This window comes from Trematomus bernacchii, unplaced genomic scaffold (assembly GCF_902827165.1).
Source record: "Trematomus bernacchii unplaced genomic scaffold, fTreBer1.1, whole genome shotgun sequence".
Taxonomy (NCBI): domain Eukaryota; kingdom Metazoa; phylum Chordata; class Actinopteri; order Perciformes; family Nototheniidae; genus Trematomus; species Trematomus bernacchii.
Window position 1 is genome coordinate 5,614,140 of NW_022987720.1, and position 21,355 is coordinate 5,635,494.

General features: G+C 39.9%; 1 protein-coding gene and 1 non-coding gene across 11 annotated transcripts in view; one reads left to right on the top strand and one right to left on the bottom strand.

The window, feature by feature from the left end:
• Positions 1-20,620, bottom strand: part of otofa (otoferlin a) — an 82,224-nt gene extending 61,604 nt beyond the window's left edge. For all 10 annotated transcript variants that reach the window (XM_034143150.1, XM_034143149.1, XM_034143143.1 and 7 more), the window contains exons 1-2: positions 20,306-20,620; positions 12,627-12,685 (exon numbers count right to left, since the gene is read on the bottom strand). In XM_034143150.1, the coding sequence (XP_033999041.1) occupies positions 12,627-12,685; positions 20,306-20,387 (141 nt within the window). In that variant the 5' untranslated portion in view covers positions 20,388-20,620. The remainder of the gene's footprint in view (positions 1-12,626; positions 12,686-20,305) is intronic.
• trnas-uga lies at positions 15,976-16,057 on the top strand. The gene has a single exon. It is a non-coding gene; the product is annotated as a tRNA-Ser (tRNA).
• Positions 20,621-21,355: the final 735 nt, after the last annotated feature.

Sequence of the window (21,355 nt, forward strand, 5' to 3'; positions counted from 1 at the left end):
TGCAGGGATGCACAACATGAAGGAGAAGGCTGTGAATGTTTCCACAGGCACCATGACAGAACAAAGTGCTTACATTGGTTTGAATACCCAGCGAGTGCAGACGGATAAAAAGGGTGCAGAGAATCCATTAAGGTGAGAAGGAGGAACGGATTAGTGTGCTTCAGCTGTACTACAGTTTTTAAACAATCAAATGGTATTTCGCCACAGGGTTACAACTCAAAACACAATACTCTTGCAATATTGACTCCTGCTTTTTCAAAAAGGTGATATTTTTTCTCAGAAGAAAGCAATCTCCACCTGCCTGCCTTTGTGTATGTTTCTCTCCCTTTACAATATTTAGCTGTTGTAATAAAGGCAAAAAAGCAATTTCAGATAATGCTATGCAACATTAGGGTGCACAATAGTAAAACATTTCAAGTTAGAAGTTATCCAATTGTTCTTACTTTCTAAAAATAGAGGTATCTAAAAGCTTAACTCATGTTATTCTGAAGAAAGAATTTTTTTTCAGCATCCCTACTTCCCACATAAAAACCCACACTCATCCCAAATGTCCTTTACTCAGCTCTATTCATTTAATTATTTACGAGGTAAAACGATGAATAAAAACAAAAAAGGGATTTAGTCAAATGTCTATCTGTTTGATCTGCCTCTTTAACATTGCACTGCTATAGTAGACCACTGAATGGATGCCTTGGATGAAACACACGGGATGACATTTATGGACAGCCATTGCGTTTGATTCAGCATCACCATGGTTACACCAATACAACCTTAATGGGATAGCAATATTGCCAGTCAGCTGATAATTATGGACAGACAAATACATTCCTAAACAGGCTATAAGGCCGACCGATACAGATCCCAGAGATGGTATGACAGAAATGAAGTCTTTTAAAGATACAAATGGTTTGTTCTTATTCACAATGGAAAATTCTAATAAATGTCTCGGGACTAGAAACAACACATCAAGATCATTCATATTCTCTTCTCAAACATAATTGTCCCAGTTAGTTAGTTGTTATTATTTATACAGCACGTCCTAATAAACACTTTTAAGTAGCAAAAAGGAAACAGTCTTTTCTCTTAAACCCCCTGCAACAGCAAAAGTAAATATATAAAGACTTTAAGCACTTTAATCAGTGATACTTTATCAAAAAACTATTTAAAGGGTCATTTGAACAATGTGTTGCACTTAAATACAGGAATTGATCCAGCACAGGCTAAGATGTTCTGACTAGTCCCTGGTACAGGCTTAACTTCAACAACCTTGGATCCTTGTAGTTTAAATTGGCAGTTTCCAAACCCAAGCCAAGATGTCACTTACAGTAGGCTATTTAATAAAACTTGACAAACCTCCTCCACAGGAATCAACTAAATGATTCTAATTGCTATCAAATTGAATTTGACCTTTAATTATCCAATTAGGTCCAATGAAATAAAGCCTCACCAAAACACCCACAAAGCGTATAATACGTATTGCGGCAGTCTCTTCTCAGGATTGAGTGGGTGTGAACGAGCTGAGGTTGACGGACATGGCTCTGAGTCTCCTGTTAGCGGATTATTACCTCTGCTGGCTCTGTGAGAGAGAAACTCGCTGCCCATTCATTTCAATGTCAAGCAGGGCCGCACAAATCTGCCTCTGGTCATGAATTGACCTGCCTCCTTTGCTTTTCTTGAGGTTTCAAATGGATGGAGCTTTGACACAAGAAAATGCGAGGCTCTCCAGCGTCCAGCCAGTTTGAGAGGTTGTGGGATTGACCTTACATTCTCGAAATATTGATTGTTCATATTCTTGTTTCATAACTGAATGGCGAAATAATACAGCTGTGGGGAACGAAAGATTATGTGTTTCTGCAATAAGTGCAAGAAAGTTTAAATGTGTTTGCTTTGTTTAACTGCTATCCATGTAAACTCCCAGAGTTCACATTTAAAACCCTAGCCGGAGTGGTTGTTACTCTGACTGAAGCTTTGGAGTAGGAAATATTGCATTTCTATAATTATCACTGGCAAAAATGAAACAAAAAGCTTCACGAAACCTCAATTCAAGCTGCGGTTTAATTGGACCCAACATTGAGGGGGTGCGGGGCTGAAAATAACAAGCATATGAAGTTACACTGTGTTGTGTTTGTACAGATTGAAGCTCTGCACAGATCAGACTTGGAGCTGTCATAGCCATTGCCTTAAACAATGACGTACATCTGCTGCAATGCGCCTACTCTAACACTCTGTCTGACTCGCTTTATCAAAAATGTATCACTGACTATGTGGATAAAGAAATGTGAAAAAGGGAACTGAAAAAACTAACTCTGCTGCATTACTGGTCTTATTTTAGATTCTCCTCTATTTATTGAGCCTGTCTCAAGAACAGACTACTATTTCCAGCTCCCCCCTCTAACCCTTTGTACTGTATGATACACAGCTTAATTGGCTCATTAAAAGTGACAGGTACTGTAAGATCTTAGGGACCAGAAGCCTTGAGGCCAAAGTAATAATAATAATAATAATAATAACTTGAATTTATATAGCGCCTTTCATAACCTCAAGGTCGCTTTACAAAAAACATACAAGGACAAGACATAAAACTTAAAAAACATAAACATAAACATAAAACAGGGGGCAGAAATGGAAGTGTAAGTGGGGTGGGGGGGGGGGGGTGAGTTATTGTTGGAAGGCGATGTTGAACAGATGAGTTTTAAGGGTTGATTTGAAGATGTTGAGAGAAGGGGTGTTGCGGATTTCTGCAGGGAGGGAGTTCCAAAGGGTGGGGGCAGCGACACTGAAGGCACGGTCCCCAAAGGTGCGGAGGCGTGAATGGGGAATGGAGAGCAGGCCAGAGTCTGAGGATCGAAGGGTGCGGGACGGGATGTATGGGTGGAGGAGATCTGTGAGGTACTGAGGGGAGAGGGCATGGAGGGATTTGTAGGTGAGGAGGAGGAGTTTGTAAGTGATGCAGGACTTGACCGGGAGCCAGTGGAGGTTGAAGAGAGTGGGGGTGATGTGCTGCCAGGGCTTGGTGCGTGTGAGAACCCTGGCAGCTGAGTTCTGTATGTACTGGAGCCTGTTCAGGGTTTTGCTGGGAACCCCGGACAGGAGTTCGTTACAATAGTCCAGGATGAGGTAATGAAACAATGTATCAGCTTCTCTGCAACAGAGTCGGACAGTGATGGCCGGAGTCTTGAAATATTTCTGAGGTGGAAGAAGGCTGATTTTGAAACGGATTTGATGTGGTTTTTAAATGAGAGGGTTGAATCCAAGACAACACCAAGGTTGCGGACCTGAGGGGATGGGGAGATGATGGAACCGTCGATGTTGAGGAGCAGATCTCCAACCTTCCCGAGCAGTGCCTTGGGGGCCACAACCATGAGCTCAGTTTTATCACTGTTTAGTTTGAGTAGGTTGGCGGTCATCCAGGTTTTAATTTTGTGTAGGCAGTTGATTAGTGACTGAGGGGGAGATGGGCAAAGGGTTTTGTGCTGATGTACAGTTGGGTGTCGTCGGCGTAGGAGTGGAAACAGAGACCATAGCTGTGGATGATATCACCAATCGGAAGGATGTATATTGTGAATAGAAGGGGACCGAGCACCGAGCCTTGGGGGACTCCATGGTTGACAGAAGCACAGGGGGAGCTGCAGCCAGCGTGAGTGACAAACTGTGTCCGGTCCGAGAGGTATGAGTGGAAGAAGGAGAGGGCGGAGTCAGTGAGGCCAAGGAGTTCAGACAGGCGGGTGAGGAGGATATTATGGGAGATGGTGTCAAAGGCTGCAGAGAGGTCTAGGAGAATTAGTGTAGTGATGGAGCCTGAGTCAGCTGCGATGAGGAGGTCATTGGTGATTTTGATCAGGGCAGTCTCGGTGCTGTGGTGGGTTCGGTAGGCAGATTGAAAGATAGAGCTCATGGTTGGACATGTGATGGTGGAGTTGGTCGGCGACTGCTCTTTCCAAGATTTTACTAAGGAAGGGAAGGTTGGAGATTGGCCGGTAGTTGTTGAGGTCAGTTGGGTCAAGTCCGGGTTTCTTCAGAATGAGGGTGACTGAGGCGGTTTTGAAGGATGTCGGGTAGATGCCAGTTAGCAGGGAGGAGTTAATGATGTCCACGATGGTGGGCAGAACAGTGTGTAGTGTTGCCTTTACTAGGACAGTGGGCATGGGGTCCAGAGAGCAGGTGGAGGGCTTGGCCTTAGAGACCAGCTTAGCCACCTGGACAGCATCCACAGGGGCAAAAGAAGAGAGGTGGCAGTATGAGGAGCGTGCAGTTGGAGCAGCGGCGCTTGGAGTACGAGCTGTGTGTGGAGCAGGGGGGGCAGGTGCGTTAAGCTGCAAGTGGATGGAATTCACTTTGGCCTGGAAGAAATCCAGGAAGTCCGAGCAGAGGTCACGAGCACCAGGAGGTTGTGGGGCAGCAATGGGGTGGAGTAAACTATTTATTGTTGAAAACAGTTTTCTTGGTTGTGACCAATAAGAGGCGCAAAATGCTCAACTGAAGAGCAGCCATTACTGCTGTGGTCCCACGCCGGAGTATTGAAGGGACTGTCCTCAGTTTCCCCCGCTCACCATCCTCTCATATCTCATGACTGTTGCCATGGACACAGAGTACAGTATGCAAACACATAAATGATTAACGATGAAAAATATATTCTGTGATGAATGGGAGAAATATGTAGTATTTACACAAAGAGCGTTTTCTTTGTAGTCTTTTGTGTTGAGTCCACAGGCTTGTTGTGATCGCATGGTGCTGCAGTTCGCTGCACTTGGATTCTGCGGGCTTAGATTTATTCTTAAACGATAAAGGAGATGAGGTAGATTGCTTGAACAAGCAGTATGAGCCACATTCTCATTAAAGCTGGCTTCACCAGCCGGCTCATTATCATGCTACAGTATATAATAGGGTGGGAACATTCTCTGGATGTAATCATATCACCAGACATATTCATTCAACTTGACCCTGGGTGCAATTGTTTAAAATTGCTGCCTCAAAATAGGTAATTTATAGGAAAAAAAATAATATTCTGTTGCACAATTACTGAGCACATACATATTAAGTCCAGGAGACATGAGTGGTGGAAAGTAACAAAGTACATGTACTTTACTTAAGTCAAATTCGGAGGTCCCTGCCCTTCACCAGGGATCATTCTCCCTTTATACTTCTACTCCACAATATATATATATATATATATTTCAGAGTTTAACAATGTTTATAATGTAAAAATTTTACTTGATCAAGTAAAAAATAGGTTCATTTTTATAGAATAAACTACCCTAAAGTACTGTACTGACAGTCGTTAAAATGAACTCAATTTACTCCCCCCGGCTTATGGTAATGCTGCTCTTTCTGGATATTTTTTTTTTTTGTACATAATTCATTTTTCTAGTGAGCCACAAGAGAATAAGTTACTCTTAAAACATACCTTCCTGTATAAGTTGCCATAGTTTATCCACCTCTGAAGGTCCTATTGCAGCTGATGATTTAATGACCACAACAAGTAAGAAGAAGCAGAGCAGCAAATTGCCTCTGAACACAAACTAGAACATTGCGGGTACTAAAAATAGTTTATAAACTTGACCAGTTTTTAGGATTCAGGGCTGCTCCGGGGAGCTGCTTTCCCATCTCTGAGAGTACTGAATAAAATATGATCTCCGCAGAATATTTTCAGTGGCTGCGTACAGCTGGAGATAAACTGAACACTGAGATTTGAACAAATAAATGTAGCACAGGAGAAAGTAGAGCTGGGATACTTACTGTATGAAAACTAATTTAAGGATTTTTAGTCTGGTTCACACATTGTGGATTTAGACAAACAGCATAAATCAACACATGTCCACTGATGTGTGTCTGACTGTGGATAAAACAGCATCTCTGATAAGCTGGTTCTGCTGAGAAACTCGATCTTCTCCAATTCACTGACTGCATGCCCACCCTATCCTCTCCACCACCCCCACCCAGTCTCAATTTACTTTTTCCAATTGGACTGTCCATCCCTGTTTTCCTTTCCATCCACGCTCTGTTTCTCGGGTGTCAATTTATCTTCATGCATCACAGTCTCATTTACATTGTGTGTCAAATAAAATGCCATGAGTGCAGACATGTTGACATTAATCCAGTCAGCATCTTTCAATCTCCCAGCATGTACATTCATCATCATGTAGCAGCTGCAAGCCCTGGTTGTTGAGGCAGTTTTATGTTGTTGATTTTCACTGCTTTGATACTATGTAAGATAAATGAGTCCGTGATGCCTAATAATGTTGGGAAATGTGTACACCAAACTTCTATTATATAAAGTTGAATCCATTAAACAAATCCATTAAGCTAAATGATACATATCTTAAATTGGAACTCAACACGTCCTCCGCTCTTGAAATTCGGACGAATATGAGACATTTTGTCCAGTTAATTCAGTAAAGTTTAATTTAGTTTCAAGCTAGACTCAATACAACTGTAATTAGCTCACAAGTTTCTGCTGTGGAAGACCAGATGGTGCAGAGATAACGAACAACACATTTTTCAAACTCCCTGATAATAGACAGTGTTGTGCTGGGAGATACTAACTCCTCAATTAAAAACTTTTCTGCTGAGATGGATTTTTCTCTCCTATTTTTTCAAACAATAAAAGCTCTACTTTCTGTTTCTCTGGTTTGTCCCACTATATTGAGTTTCAAATGGAAGAAGAAATGCCCAAGCTGGGGGTGCAAGGGTTGTATGTATAATTCAAAGTTGGAGTCAGTTGGAGTTGAGCTGTCACAACAGAAAATGAACTGCAAACTGTTCAAATGAATACATCAGTACCCTCTAACCTTAGCTATTGCACTACCCCCAAAAGGCTGCAGCTTTTCACTCCTCACCTGGTGCTCCCGAGAATTTTGCTTTCACTATATATGCACACCAAACATCCCTTAGTTTCTTCTATTTGTCCGATGCATCACCAGAAAATCAATTTGTCTTCATCCCAGTTGGTTTCTGAACTGGACGTCTCAAGACAGAAATCCACTCAGACAAAGATGGGAGGTTAAATGGAGAAGCAACACTGGCTTTATGGCTCGAGCGCAGATGAAAACAACTCTTTGGCGGCTTGCCATGAGATTTAAGATGAATCCTGACTTCAAATCATGACTCTTGATATATGACTTCATGTCATGACTTTTCCTTTAACACCACTATCAAGTTAATATTTTAATTAGTCCAAAGTGGTGGTTTATGACAAAGTAACTATTAACAAAATAGTTTGTTAGAAGATGTTGAAAAGCCAACACTTTAGTAAAGATGGGCTACATAGCGGACATCATACATGGTAAACATCCCCATGCTAGCATTGTCATTGGGATGTTAGCATGCTAATGTTAGCATTTAGTTCAAAGCACTGTTGTGGTACAGCCTGCTAATGTTGACTGTAGACACTAAGTTCAGATACACACTGTGCTTCAAATGTACACACCACAAAACACTGACTTAGCAAGGAATCTATTAATAAACATCTGAATTTGTTGTAGTGTAGTATTGGGTTTTATGTGCAAATTCTTCATCTTACCGGATCATATATACAACACAGTCTCACGGCATTTCGTGTTATAGTCACGAAATTAATCTATTGATTCGTGTTCACCAACACGATTTCGCCATTTTTTTCGTGTCACACAGAACGATTTTAAAAGCAATGTAAATAATAACAAATTAGAAGGAAAAAGACATTTAAAAAAATACAGATTTAAGTATTCTGACACAGAACGATTTTAGAAGCAATGTATTTATATTGGTAGTATGTTTCGTGCCTGCACCAAATAATAACAAATTAGAAGGAAAAAAAGATGACATAAAATACAGATTTCAGTATTCTGAGGCTCTGAGCCATTTCTTTTCCTCACTGACGGCAAAAAAACTCAGACATTATACAATTTAAAATAAAAGGGATAGGGTTAGGCTTAGGGTAAGATATTGAGTAAGAACATGTTTTTATGAACCACACAGCTTCTGGTCTTCCAAGACCCGACCGGACAAAAACACGTGTTGCAGGCACGAAACATACTACCAATTAAAATCGTTCTGTGTGACACGAAAAAAAGGTGAAAATCGTGTTGGTGAACACGAATCAATAGATTAAATTAATTTCGTGACTAATAACACGAAATGCCGTGAGACTGGGTTGATATATAATAGATTTCATTATATATTTTCTGTGGATAACTTTACTTTTCAACTAGATTTTTGTGCCAGTGTTTGGCACTGTGTCACCCTTGAGAGATACTCCTTAAGGCAGGAAGCACAAATAATAAGTACCAAGCTGATGCACATGGGTACACACAGAAACAGCAACGGAGAAATTGGATCTTTTTTTTTCATTTCCTAAGGGCTAACACAACAGACTAAAAAAAAACAGCTATCCATACAGGATGTTGTATATCTCTGAGAGTTATCTATCAGAGCATTTGTGTTTAGCTTTTCAGTTTTGTCATCCTAAATCCACAATGCATAAACCAGCCTAAAAACAAAGAATCCTTAAATTAGTTTCAATATAGAAAGTATGCCAGATGTAGATTCTGCTGTGCTAATTGTGGTAGCTCAAATGTAATGCATTCAGCCTCTTTCTAACTCTTAGCAGGCAAAGAAAATATTCTGCTCAAATCATATTTTATTCAGTGCTCTCGAGATGGGAAAGCACCTCCCCGGAGCAGCCCTGAATCTGAAAAACTAGTGAACTTCATAAAGTATTTTTAGCACCAGCAATGTTCTAGCTCAGAGGCAACTGCTACACTGGTTCTTCTTACTTGTGGTCAAGTAAAGTCAATAAATATAATTTGCAATATGACCTCTGAAAGGAAGACTACCCTAATGCATGAAGTTAAGTTTTAAGAGTCTTCTATCCTCTGGTGGCTAACTTGATATAAATCCTGAACTACTAAGTACAAGGTTTATTAGTTTAAAAATCTCGCCCTGATAGTGGTATGTTCTCATATAACAGTTACGCCTTCCTCCAGCACACTAACTTTCCCAAATCTGATTACAGAGGCAGTCGGGGAAGTTTTGTGGAAGTGAGCTCACTGTGGTCTCTTCCTTTGGTCCCTGATCAAGATAATGAGGATTTCAGAGGACGATACTGGAAGAGTATCAACAGTCTCACGGGGACGACTACATCAGCAACAATGTCAAGAAGAGACTGTTACTTCATTTATTTTGCAAGTTGGGTTTTGACAGTTAATAGGGGATGTTTGCCAAGGAAGTTCTATGAGTGTTTGGGTTGGAGGGATGGCGTACAAACCACAGGAATTTGACACCCAAGTCCAGGGCTCATTTCCTGAGCTGTGGTTTAGGGTATAAGAGCACTTTGTCTGAGGTTAGGGGAAGATTGTGGTGTGGTTACATGTCAATAAAGTATGTCTCCTGCCTTCTGTCTCATGCTTCATTTCTTCATCTGCTGATGTATATATTTATTTAATGACTTAGAAAAAGAGCTGTGAGTGTGCTAACATAACAATAAATGCTTTGTTGTGCTTTTATTTATGTCTTAATGTGTGCATATGTATACATGTGTCTGTTGATTGTGTATATATAAGTATATACATATTTTTATATATATTTGTTTTTGTATTCCGCTTTGTGGGAAACTGTATTTCGATCTCTCCGTCTATACACACAAACTGAAAGATTGACAATAAAGTTGACTTTGACTTTAGATGTTCGAGCACATTTGAAAACACTACTGCATATTTGAAGTTGTATAAAGCCTTTTTTTGTTTCCAGAGGAAGCTGTGTGAAGTCTGATAAATTGCCTGAAATGATGTCAGGTGGGACTGAAGACTATACAAGTTTGAAAATAAAAAGCTGCTACAAACAACGACACGCCCAAAACTCTGTCTGAACTGTTTCCGGTCAAGTTGCATTATTATAGAAGTGTATTGTTAAATAGGTGCAGTACTCCTTTAATACTGTTTCCCCATTATAGCAATAATCAACAGAATAAGGGTGGCATGGAGTTGCACATTTGTAGGCGACAATTAAAACAGTAGGTACACAAAAATGAAAAAACCATGAGATTCAGATTTAGCGTTCCCTAATCACAATGCTCTCATTAAAAAGTCAGACACGTTAGTACACTGTAGAGATGAAGCAGCTGGAGGCTAGAGAAGAAGCAATATTACTGCACGCATGTGTGCTCATAATTCCCCTTTCGTTTGCATAGTGTAAATCTTGTGACGTCTTGTTTGTTACAAAAATAAACACACATTCTTAATGAAATTCTTCATGCGCACACACACACACACACACACACATGACATGAACACCTTAACATGTATAGTATCATTACAGGCTCATACTGAATGAACCCTGTGGTACATTTCTTTCAAGGCTGTCTGTTCTTTGCTCCAGTTCTGTCTAACTAGTGAGGGGGAAGCCCTGGTGTACTGCAGCTAAAAGCCGAGTCTCACCAAGGAATGAATAATGAATCTAGATTCCCCATCCCGTCTATATCCGCATACTAGTTCAAAGGCCTCCTGCTAGTCCATGCATAAAGCAACAACACACACAACTCTCTGCTAATGGCCCTCAACTCCAGAGGCTGGACTGAGTTCACTGAGCCATGAGAATGTCCCAGTGCTGAGGACGAAGACGTCAGATGAGGAGGACGTGATGAGGAATTGCTGAAGAGTTTGTTGGGTGGGGGGATGGCAAGGAAAACAGACACATGTACTGTACGCTTAAGCACCAGCAGCATGTAATGTGTTAAGGCATGCAAAAACACACACACACGTACACACTTACACACAGACTCAGGAGCTACTGGAAGCACAAGTCGTCCCAAGGGAAGCCTGGACGCTTTATTGATGCTGAGTGATGTTAATGACCCCCCCAGCACTACGGGGTTGCAACGAGAGCATCGGGTGAGGCTGTCACAAGGGATGACATATCAGGGCAAGCCACTAAGTTCTATACCAGTTACTGTAGTAAGACCTCAGGAATAATCGTATTTATCCACTCTTATATGGCACTTGTGACGCTATACAACACTGTTATATCTGCAGGGGCTGAGAATGTGTGTGTGAGTGTATGTGTGAGTGTGTGTGTGTGTGTTTGTGTCTGAGTAAGCTACCAAATGTGTACAGTCATTTAGCCCTTCTCCTGATTAGACTGAAAACAAAAGCCACGGCTATCAACAAAGGAAGCAGCCCTCTCCCTTTGAGCCCATCAAAGGAGAAATGTTTTTTGTGAAAAGTAAGAAGCTCAGAGGGAAAAACCCTCCCCTAAAAAGGTACCATGTGTTTCACGCACTCTTTCTTGTGTTTTTCTAATTTAATTCCCCGACTGTTTCCCTTACCTCTGTTCTGTCCCTTTTGCTTTCACTCTGGATTTCCTCCAGCACTTCTTCTCTTGATCCCCCTACCCTCGTCTCTTCTTTAATCCCCCCCTCTGCTGCCTTAACCATCATAACACTGGCTTCTTGGTGTGACAGAAGCCTGCAGGAATCCTATTGGGAACATTTCCCAGAATCCCACAGCAGCAATAAGAGAGACTGACCAACCAGCACTGCACTGAAATCCTTAGGGTCCTGGAAGTCCTTCTCAGGTCTGTGTTCATCACAATGAAACTTTATTGGTAAAGTTGAAAGAACTTCAAGTTCTGGCAGATAGAGGGTGGAGTGTCTGGTTTAATTATAACATAACAAGTGTTCAATGTCATGCATGGGAGGAGGCTACCAATTCTGCCTAGCCTCTCAGACCATGATAGGCTGTAAGTGAACAGGAGAGGGCCATTAGTCCTTTTAAGTGAGAATAAGTCAAATAATGAGGTGATAAAACGTGATCCTTTACTGGTTCATTGGTTAGAGCTTCACTTCTTGAATGTTTAAAGTCAATCTTTCTGGTTAATACATGGGAGGATTCTTCGCACCTCACTATTAACAGGGCGCAATTCCATCCTGTAGGATTATATGTCACATTGATCGATAAGAACTGGATGATATAAAACAATTTGATGTGTGTCTAATTCATAAAAACCCTACAGCAAATTGATGAAAAGCTGTTATATATTTAAAAAATGTGCACTGAAAGTGAAGCATTTTACATTTCCTGACCTGCAACACAACATAGGCTTCTTTAGAACCAAACTATGATATAGCTCAAATATTTAGGTACACAATGCAAGATAAGGTAGCAGAGGATATTTCAGAGACACACAATTAAATGCCATTAATAATCCACATCTAATGTTCTTTACTCTTAATGCAATGTACCTGGTGGAAATTGCAAATTCAAATGACCTTACTGTATTAGTCAGTCCCGATCAAATTATAAGATCCTTCCTTAATAGCATTACAGTAATTGAGTCCTGATTACAGTAAATGTGAAATGTTCCTGTACTCACTTATATTCAATGATACATGATATTAGGTTTGAGTTGTATTAATGTCTTCACTTAAAAACCAAAGCAACATTTAGAGTAAAAATGAACTCCATTAATACATTGTGTCTCCTGCTTATTAACTCCCCACCAGGTTCATTAAGAAAGCATGCGGCCTCTGAAATCAGCCTATTGTTCCCTGCAGTGGAGACTGGAAAGTTGCTGTTTTCTATTAAGTGGAGATAATTTGCTTGAGCGTCATTATAGGTGAGTTGCGTATGTTGTGGGAAAATGAAGACACTGACCTCGTTAAAGTGAGCCACGGCATCACAGTTCTCCGCCACACGGCTGTAGAAGGACAGACCTGGAAGGTGAAGAGGAATTTGGAGGTTAGAAATTGACAGATGGTTCAGTAATGACATGGGTTGTCTGTTCAGCTTGAGAGAGCACACACAGCATGGTGATGATAGAGCACAGGCAAAAGCAATCAGTCGTGGTACTTATTTTTATTAGTCTGGGGCATTTAGGTTGCCAGTCACAGTTTTATACAAGAATATAAAAATGTTGAAGGAAAAACTGTATTTTTCTACTTTTGTATATTCAGTACTTCTGATTTTTTTTGGATTTTTTTAGCGTTTAGCATTCTTGTTTTAATTCAACTTCTTAATGTATGATAAACATGTGTCTTCTATGTTTACTAGGTCATAAAGTAGTTTAAAAATGCAGAATTATAAGTTGCAGAGTATTTTTTACAATGTGGTTTTGGTACTATTGCTTTTTTTTGGTTGCCAGTCACACTTTAATAAATACAAGAATATAAAAATGTGGGAAAACAGTTTAAGGCAATTGTGATTTACTTTAGTATTTCCATTGTGTGCTACTTTATTTCTATACTTCACCTTGTACTTGTGATTTTATAGGATTAATGTTTCTTTTTTCTACGTTAAGCATACTTGTCCTCATTTATCTTCTGCATTTATTCGAAACACTTTTCTTCTATGTTTACATAAAGGTCATAAAATAGAAAATAAAAATGGTTTTAAAATGCACAATTATGAGTTGTAACGTAGTCTTTTTACATTGTGGTTTTGTACTTTTCCTAATGTAAAGGATGGATTATCTGAGAGACCTTTATCAAACACTACCATTTAAAATCCCTGTGTACATTTGTCACATTAAAGTCCAGTGAGAAGACAAATGGACGCCTTAATTACCTGATAAACACACAAATGAGACAGGAAGTGTAGAGCCAAGGGAGACAGAAAATAAATGCAGACAGCTTCAATATGACTCACTATGCGACAAAATAAAACAGAGAGGAAACACCGGAATAGAAATAATATAAAAGAAGTGAGATTGTTGCCCATATTAAATAAATTGCACATTATTACATTTGAGTGCAAACAATAATATCTAGGTGTGTATTCAGGGTTATACAGAGGGCAGAGAGCCGTTCACTGGAAGGTAACCCGGCTCACTCATGCATGTTGAGCTGCTGTTCACCTGGTTGCTTTGTAACGCTCATGAATGGTGCCGAGCTGCTGAGTGTATTCGGCCTTTGTTGAGTTGGTTTGCTTTGTGTATCTGAGGCTTTGTGTGGGTGTTATTTGTTTGGGTGCATGTGGACAGCCTATCTGTACTGATATATTCATATATATCCAAACACACATATACAAAGGTGATTGCAGACCCAGTCGGTCTGGCTGTAATTATAAGTTCAAATAGAAATAAATATTGTTTTCCCCGGCATTAATGCATTGTTGTTTGGGATGAAAGCATCTTTTCACACATTCACAGAACACATTACCTGTGAGTTTCGAAAGAGAAAAAGAAAACACAGATATACGAATGCAAAACAGAAATATCTACAGCCTCATCCGTATCATTTTATCAGCACATTTAGACTTTTGTCCATGACCAAAGATGTTATCCTCTCTCTTTTACCTCACTCCCCGATCTCCACAACCTTTACAAAGCCCAGATCTTATGAAATATTTGTACGAGAATAAACACCACTTAAATGACAGAAAGGGAAAGAGGCCATATTCCTCCTACATTATTCAATACAGAGGCATCGCTGTCATACCAGTGTTTGTATCTGGCTGAGACGTGGGTTTAGAAAGTAGATTATGTGAAGCTTATGTAAGGTGCTTCACACCAAACTAAAACACATTCTGTTAATCAGGATGCCTTCTGGCCTTGGTGGAAACTGTGAAAAATAGAAACACTTATGTATAATGGCACTGAAAGAGCCAAACTTTGGTTTTCGTTTCCGAGCTGGAAGACGGAGAGGAACAAAGTAAAAGAACAGAATGGGGAACATTGTGACCAAAGATAAAAATTAATGGGGCAACAGTGTGCTTACCTTCTGTCTTTCTCTATCAACCTGAATCTATAGTGAACAGCAACATTTAGTGCAGACCGGCAGACTGCAAAGCAGGAAAGCAGAATGTTTACTATCTCCCTGTATGCCTCCGAGCACTTCACATTTGTTGTTCCATACTGTGATTACAGTTCCTCTTATTTCCTGACCAATTTTCGAGCAGAACAAGAGACAGGGTGAATGCTAAATCACAATTTAAAATAAACAGAGAATTTATGATTGGCAGAGGACGTAAAGAAAATGGTTTCAGTCAGCTACAGGGAAGATAGGGAATGGTGTGTGGGGGATACAGTAGCCTGCACAAAGCTGTTTCATCCCATAAAATATCAAATATTTAGAGTTAAAGAGATGACGGGGATGAGCAAACTGTCTAAGTAGCCGGGGGGGAAGTCATGTTGTTTCAGTAGGAGTGGTGGTAGACGACAGACAAAAGAGGATTGGGCTGAGAGTAGCAAGCTGTAGTCGTGGAATATGTTAAAAGCTTAAATAATTATTTAATTTCTAGTTAACTCTGATTTACATATGGTGTGATGATCCTACAGGCTACTGTGCAAAAAGAGCTGGAGTGTCATTTTTGATAATGCCAAGAGCTATAGATAACAGCAGGGCTTCATCAAAGACTTGTCAAAACTCAATTTAGTTTTGATGCCTCCCCTTTGAAGAAGACTTCATTGCCCGTGGTATCAGATAATAAAGAACACGTTTAAGGCTGAGTGGAGAGAAGACTCTGCAGTTTTCTGATTACTATACGTTGAAAGCAGTCGATGTATGCCTTTTATTTTCACAACATTTGAAAGATGTTTGATACTGGATCATGTATTTTTCCCCACCAAACATAAGATAAGGAGCAGGCTTTACATACATAACATCGCCCCACCAGCCTCTCTAGGAGTCATTTGACATGCCAGAGGGGGGCTGCAGCTTCCTGGCAGACTTCTTCCTCTCCAGACAGGACGCTGGTTGAGCTGAAAGCCCCTAGGAAGTGCTACTGACAGATTGTAGCGAAAAGAATGACTCAAAAACCTGCAGCACTTTAAAGAAACTGGGAAAACAAAACTGACAAGTATTGTGAAAAGAAGTGGATATGCACGAGAATTCCATGAAGAATGAAGTAAAAACAACAGCTGTGATGGCCGAGTGGTTAAGGTCTCCCCACGCAGGTTCAAATCCTGCTCACAGCCTTTGAAGAGTCTTTAAAATTCTAGAGCTGACTGATTGTTGCTCAGTGAGACTTGGAACTACCCTAAATGCTGAAGAATGAAGTAAAAACAGCTGTGATGGCCGAGTGGTTAAGGCGTTGGACTTGAAATCCAATGGGGTCTCCCCGCGCAGGTTCAAACCCTGCTCACAGCGTTTGAAGTCTCTTTAAGCTTCTGGAGCTGGCTGATTGCTGATTGCTGATTGCTGCCAAGTGAGGCATTACACTTAGTTAAAGCTCCCAAACTTGTTCTTGTTTCCCGCAAGGAGCTCATACGGTTACGCGGCGATTCCAAACAGAACAATTGTAAACAGCTGTGATGGCCGAGCAAAGGTAGTATCTATAAGTAGAATATAATGCATGTAGCGACCATGTGATTGAGATACATTTCCCGTTTTAATGTGTTTTTCCTTGGCCTAAACTACACCCTTCCATCAAGTTTCATGAAAATCTAAATCATGAAAAATCTTGTTAACAAAGAGACAAACCATTCAACAACGTAAGTGCGTATACAGCCTCCTTAAACCCTTAAACATGCAAAAGTAAAACCAGTTTTTATTGTGTACAAAAATAATGAGCAAATAATGACTCAATCAGAAACATCTTTCCATCTGAATTAAACTAATCATATTGTAAGCGCCGTGGTCATTCAGAGTATGATGAATTTGATTTGCTTGTATCTGTTGTTGCATTGCTCTCACTCGCCCACTTTTCCTGTGACTCTGTTATCTCTGTTATTTAATAGCCCAAAATTAACAAAATGAAACACACACTTTAGATCTGACCACTCAGATGGAGTGATTTCTTTCTCTGATTGAATACATTACATTACATGTCATTTATTAGACGCTTTTATCCAAAGCAACTTACATACATTCAGTACTGTGGGCAATCCCCACAGGAGCAATTTGGGGTGAAGTGTCTTGCCCAGGGACACAATGACATGCTGACTGCAGTGGGACTCGAACTCACTATCCACTGAGCCAGAGCTGCCTATATATATATATATATATATATATATATATATATATATATATATATATATACACCATGCCTTCTATCAAAAGGCTCTACTCACAAGCTCTTGCTGAGAAAATAAGTTCAGAATGCCTTAAAATAAGGATTCATAGTCAGGCTAACATGAAACAGCCCTTACTTTGCAAACTTGGAGAGACTTAAGATATTTGGCCAGAGAAAGGAAAGTGCAGAGGCAGGGCTGAGGAGAGGGGCCTCATCTTGGAATACAGAACAGAGAAGTACATTTGTGTAAATGTGAGAGGAAATGGTGTAACAAAACTGGGATCTTATCTATGTTTCATAATGAAATAAAGTAATTCCAGGTAAATTATTAACAGTAAGTGACTTAAAAATAGAAATTCCCCACATGTTGTCACATACAATAAAAGAGTAAGGGGTGATGTATCTACAGAGGATTAAATCCTGAACACCCAGCTCCTCTCGGTTTAACTGAGCCAAACCGAGCCCGCAACCTAGCTGTTTTTATTCACTTTAACCTCTCTTATATCCAATGTCGGAAAGTACATTTACTCATGTAATGTTCTTAAGTACTTTCTTGACTTTTACTTGAGTACTTTCATTTTATACTACTTTACACTTCTACTACACTACAGGCAAATATTGTACTGTTTATATTTATTTTACACTCACAGTTACTAGTTTCTTTGTACACTCAAAAACACATGATATGCTGATATAGTTTAATGCAGTACTGTACTGGTAATCTGCACAGTACTTCAAGTATTTACATTTGGTCCACATTGACAAACTACAACTTTAAAATGCTCTTGTATGCATAAAAACAGGATGATATAACAACCATAACAATATAATACTATGAAAAGATCAAATTTGGATGGTGAGGAATATTACTTTTACTAATACTTATTAAGGTACACTCATTTTATACTTATGTAATTTACATTTTTCTGAAATAATCCATTGTGAGTAGCCTACACTTTAATGCAAATACTTTTGGACTTTTACCTAAGTCAAATTTTGAATTCACAGTTTTAAAATACTGGTATGGAGTATTTTAAGAAGATAGAATCTGTACTTTTAGTTAGGTAAAAGATCTGAGTACTTCACCCAACACTTCTTATATCCCTGTTTCAGCAAAATAGTCTAAAACCCCACTGCTTACATTACCTGCTCTGCACTATCCCCAGTCTGTGCCTCGTGTTAGCATAGGGTAACATTTAATCATCTTATTTAACCGAATTTAAGAAGAACATAGCACTTACTGTCCTAATGCTGATTCCAGGATGCCAATGTCTAACCATGTTGTTGTAAATATTCAGTCTGTTTTTAAATATTTAAAACCCTCTCTCACGTTGCGTATCAAAACAAAGATGGAGGCCGCCTGCCTGGATTGGAAACTGAATCGGAAACGGATTTAAATCTTCTTCATCAGGGACCTGCTTTTTTCTCCAGGTAGATGAAGATGTTTGGGACTCCTATAAACTGTGTCTGAACAAAGGTAAGTGTTTTAAACCTTCTGGGTTCATTACAAATCGCTTGTTAATGATCGTTCAGGTGTTACCTCTCTGAACCGGATGTAGCTAACACCTGTTCGTTATGCTAATGATACATATGATATGCTAATGCGCAAGTGGCAACTAGCTAGTGAAGGTAGTGGAGCAATTATCAGTAATTTAGCCAGATAATTCATAACTGTTGGAAGAGACTAAAAACAAAGCATAAGAGTGAATAATTAAACTTACCAGGTAGCCAGGAAACACGACACCAATTGAGTGATAATGCTGCTTTAATACTGCTGGAGGTGTAAATACGTGGCTGTTTGCTAACAACTTTTTCTTATCAACCTAAAAGATGGTGAATGAATGATGATTGTCAGTGTTGTGGTGATATGTCACTGTTACACCGTATTCTGTGACTCATTCTGTTTGGATTTCACTAATTTAACAACTTTAAATCCACTAGAGTTGATATTCTATTCCCCAGGTCACATATTCTGATGCATCACACAATACAGTGTAACCAGTTTGAATTGGTGTGTTCAACATGCATCTAATAAGAAAATATTGTGTGAGGATTGTGTGTGATCTGCATTTTCTTTAACAATATGGTACAGCTTTTGACACAAGTGACAAACAGTGCTTTGAACTTGTTTCAGCTAACAACTTAGCAAACAGATGAACTGCAGAGAGTGTGCTGCTGACAGTTGGCCCATGGGGGAAAGATCAGAGGATCTAATCTTTGACTTGAACGACACGGTTCATGTTGTATAAATTCCTTGGTGAATTCACTGCAGCACAACCCTGAAAGCCATCCTCTCTTCAGTGCACACACAGTCAGCCACACACGCACACACACACTCACACACAATCACAGAGCAGTGGAGAGAGAACAAAAGGGTGGTGCATCTTGTAACATCCAACACAATACTGATGCTGAAAACAGGAGTCTATTGAACATCTGTCAGAGAGGGGTCTGATCGCTGTCCAAGGTGCTGAAACTTGCACACCTCTCTTTTCCTGTCTCTGTTTCTCTCTTTCGAGTTGCTGAATTAATCCACTGAACTCCCTCCAAATGTTCCTCTAATCCTTCAGAGATCCCTGTTTCCTCTGAACAGCAGGAGAGGGCAAACAGGCAGGTGTTGGGATGGTGACCCTTTATATAGCACTAGTGGGTTGGCAATTATAATAAAGGTATAATAAATGAGACCCCCACCTCCATACATTTAGAGATCAATACAAGCTTAGTCAATTAGAACCTACTGACTTCTCGCCATTATTGGTTTGTGAGTCAAATGAACCATCAAGTGAAAACACATGAGGAATCACTACAATTACACGCACAGGGATGTGCAGGCAATTGCTTTTTTCCTTTTTGTGGCTCTCATGAATAATTAATATTTTAACTATTCATATTTAAGATAAGAAAATCCTGAAAGCTGGAAAATACTCGAAAGGATATAGCTGCGATGTTATGTTATTGACCATCAATAACAGGAACGTGAAAACACAATTCCAAATACAGTTGTTACTATAAAATGTGTGAGCCGTTATATGCTCACATGCTGTATACCAAATGCGTATAACAAGTTCAAACTGCTGAAAGGACTCACATTAGGACATTATTTTTGTAAATAATCCCTTTTTTAAAAACCTTGGCTTGTTTTTTTCCTTTTTACAGTGCTGCATTCATGATTTCTCCTTAATTTGAAGAATATCAGTCCAGTGATCATCTTTGGATAAAAGACGCAGCGTATCTCCGGTAACCCCCGATCCAAGAGGGCTCTCCCAAACTTTTTTCCACTAATTACCTCTCATCAAGTTGTCTATCCAAAATAAATCAATGCAAACCACAACGAACGATTACACTTCCCAAAATCCAGCCTAAAACAAAGAAAATTGTCCTACCTCTGAATGTAACTTTAGCGATCCTGTCACCTTTCCCCCGAAGGTGCGCGGCCGTCTTCAGGTGGACCATGAGAGCCATCATTAGTCCTCTCTGCTCAGGGAGTGATTTTACTCCACACGGATAAAACTTGAACCGTTTTGGTGCAATCTGTGTTAAATTATCTTTAGTTTAGCCGCCCCTTGCGTCTGGACACAACACTCGTTTTCCACACGGGCATCATGTATAGTCTAATAATTTGTGTTTGTTTTTTTTAACAAACGGAAACTAAAAACTGTGATTTAATGATATGCTCCGGTTAACATCTCCTCTCGCTGCGTGGCTGCTGGGTCTGTCGCGCATCTCCGGGCTGGCACTTGGTTGTACTCTGCTCCTCGTGCAGGAAGGGCGGGGGGTGTGCTCCAGCCTCAGTGTGGGGATGATGCTCTAATTGTGAGAAATCTGCCCAGCTCTGGGATTTGAGGGGAAATTCTCTGCTCTTATAGTGCTGCAGACTATTCGCTGCAGACTGCCTGTCCATTTAAAATCACAAATATGTGATATAGCCTACATACATATTTGCCACCTTATAGGTAAATGTTGTCTGTACTAGGTTACTAAATAAAGACTTTGGATGGTAATGGCCATGGACTTCTTAGATATTGCTCTAATTACATACAATATTATTATTTGATTAATTCAGGCTTTTAAAACGTACTGTATTGTAGGGTTACATCTTATTGTTTTGGGCAGGAGATTAGTAAAATGCAGTTGCCAGGCAACATTGTTCCCCCTTTACAATGGATAAATCGATGTCAGGGGTCAAATGAGCTTTGCCAGTTTTTCCCTAATGCTTGGCAGTGGTTATTTTCTTCTCAACAGAAACCACATTGTTCCTGTTTGCTGTAATGCATCTGTGACAGGAAATACCAGCAGGTAGACAGCTGTGCCAGGAGTCTTCAAACCAGAGTCAGGTACACGTATGGGTTGTGAGGGGATTCTCCAGAAGAAACATTTGAAATAATTCACTCACCAGATGTTACAATGAAAAATGTCAAAGAATCTATAGGTGC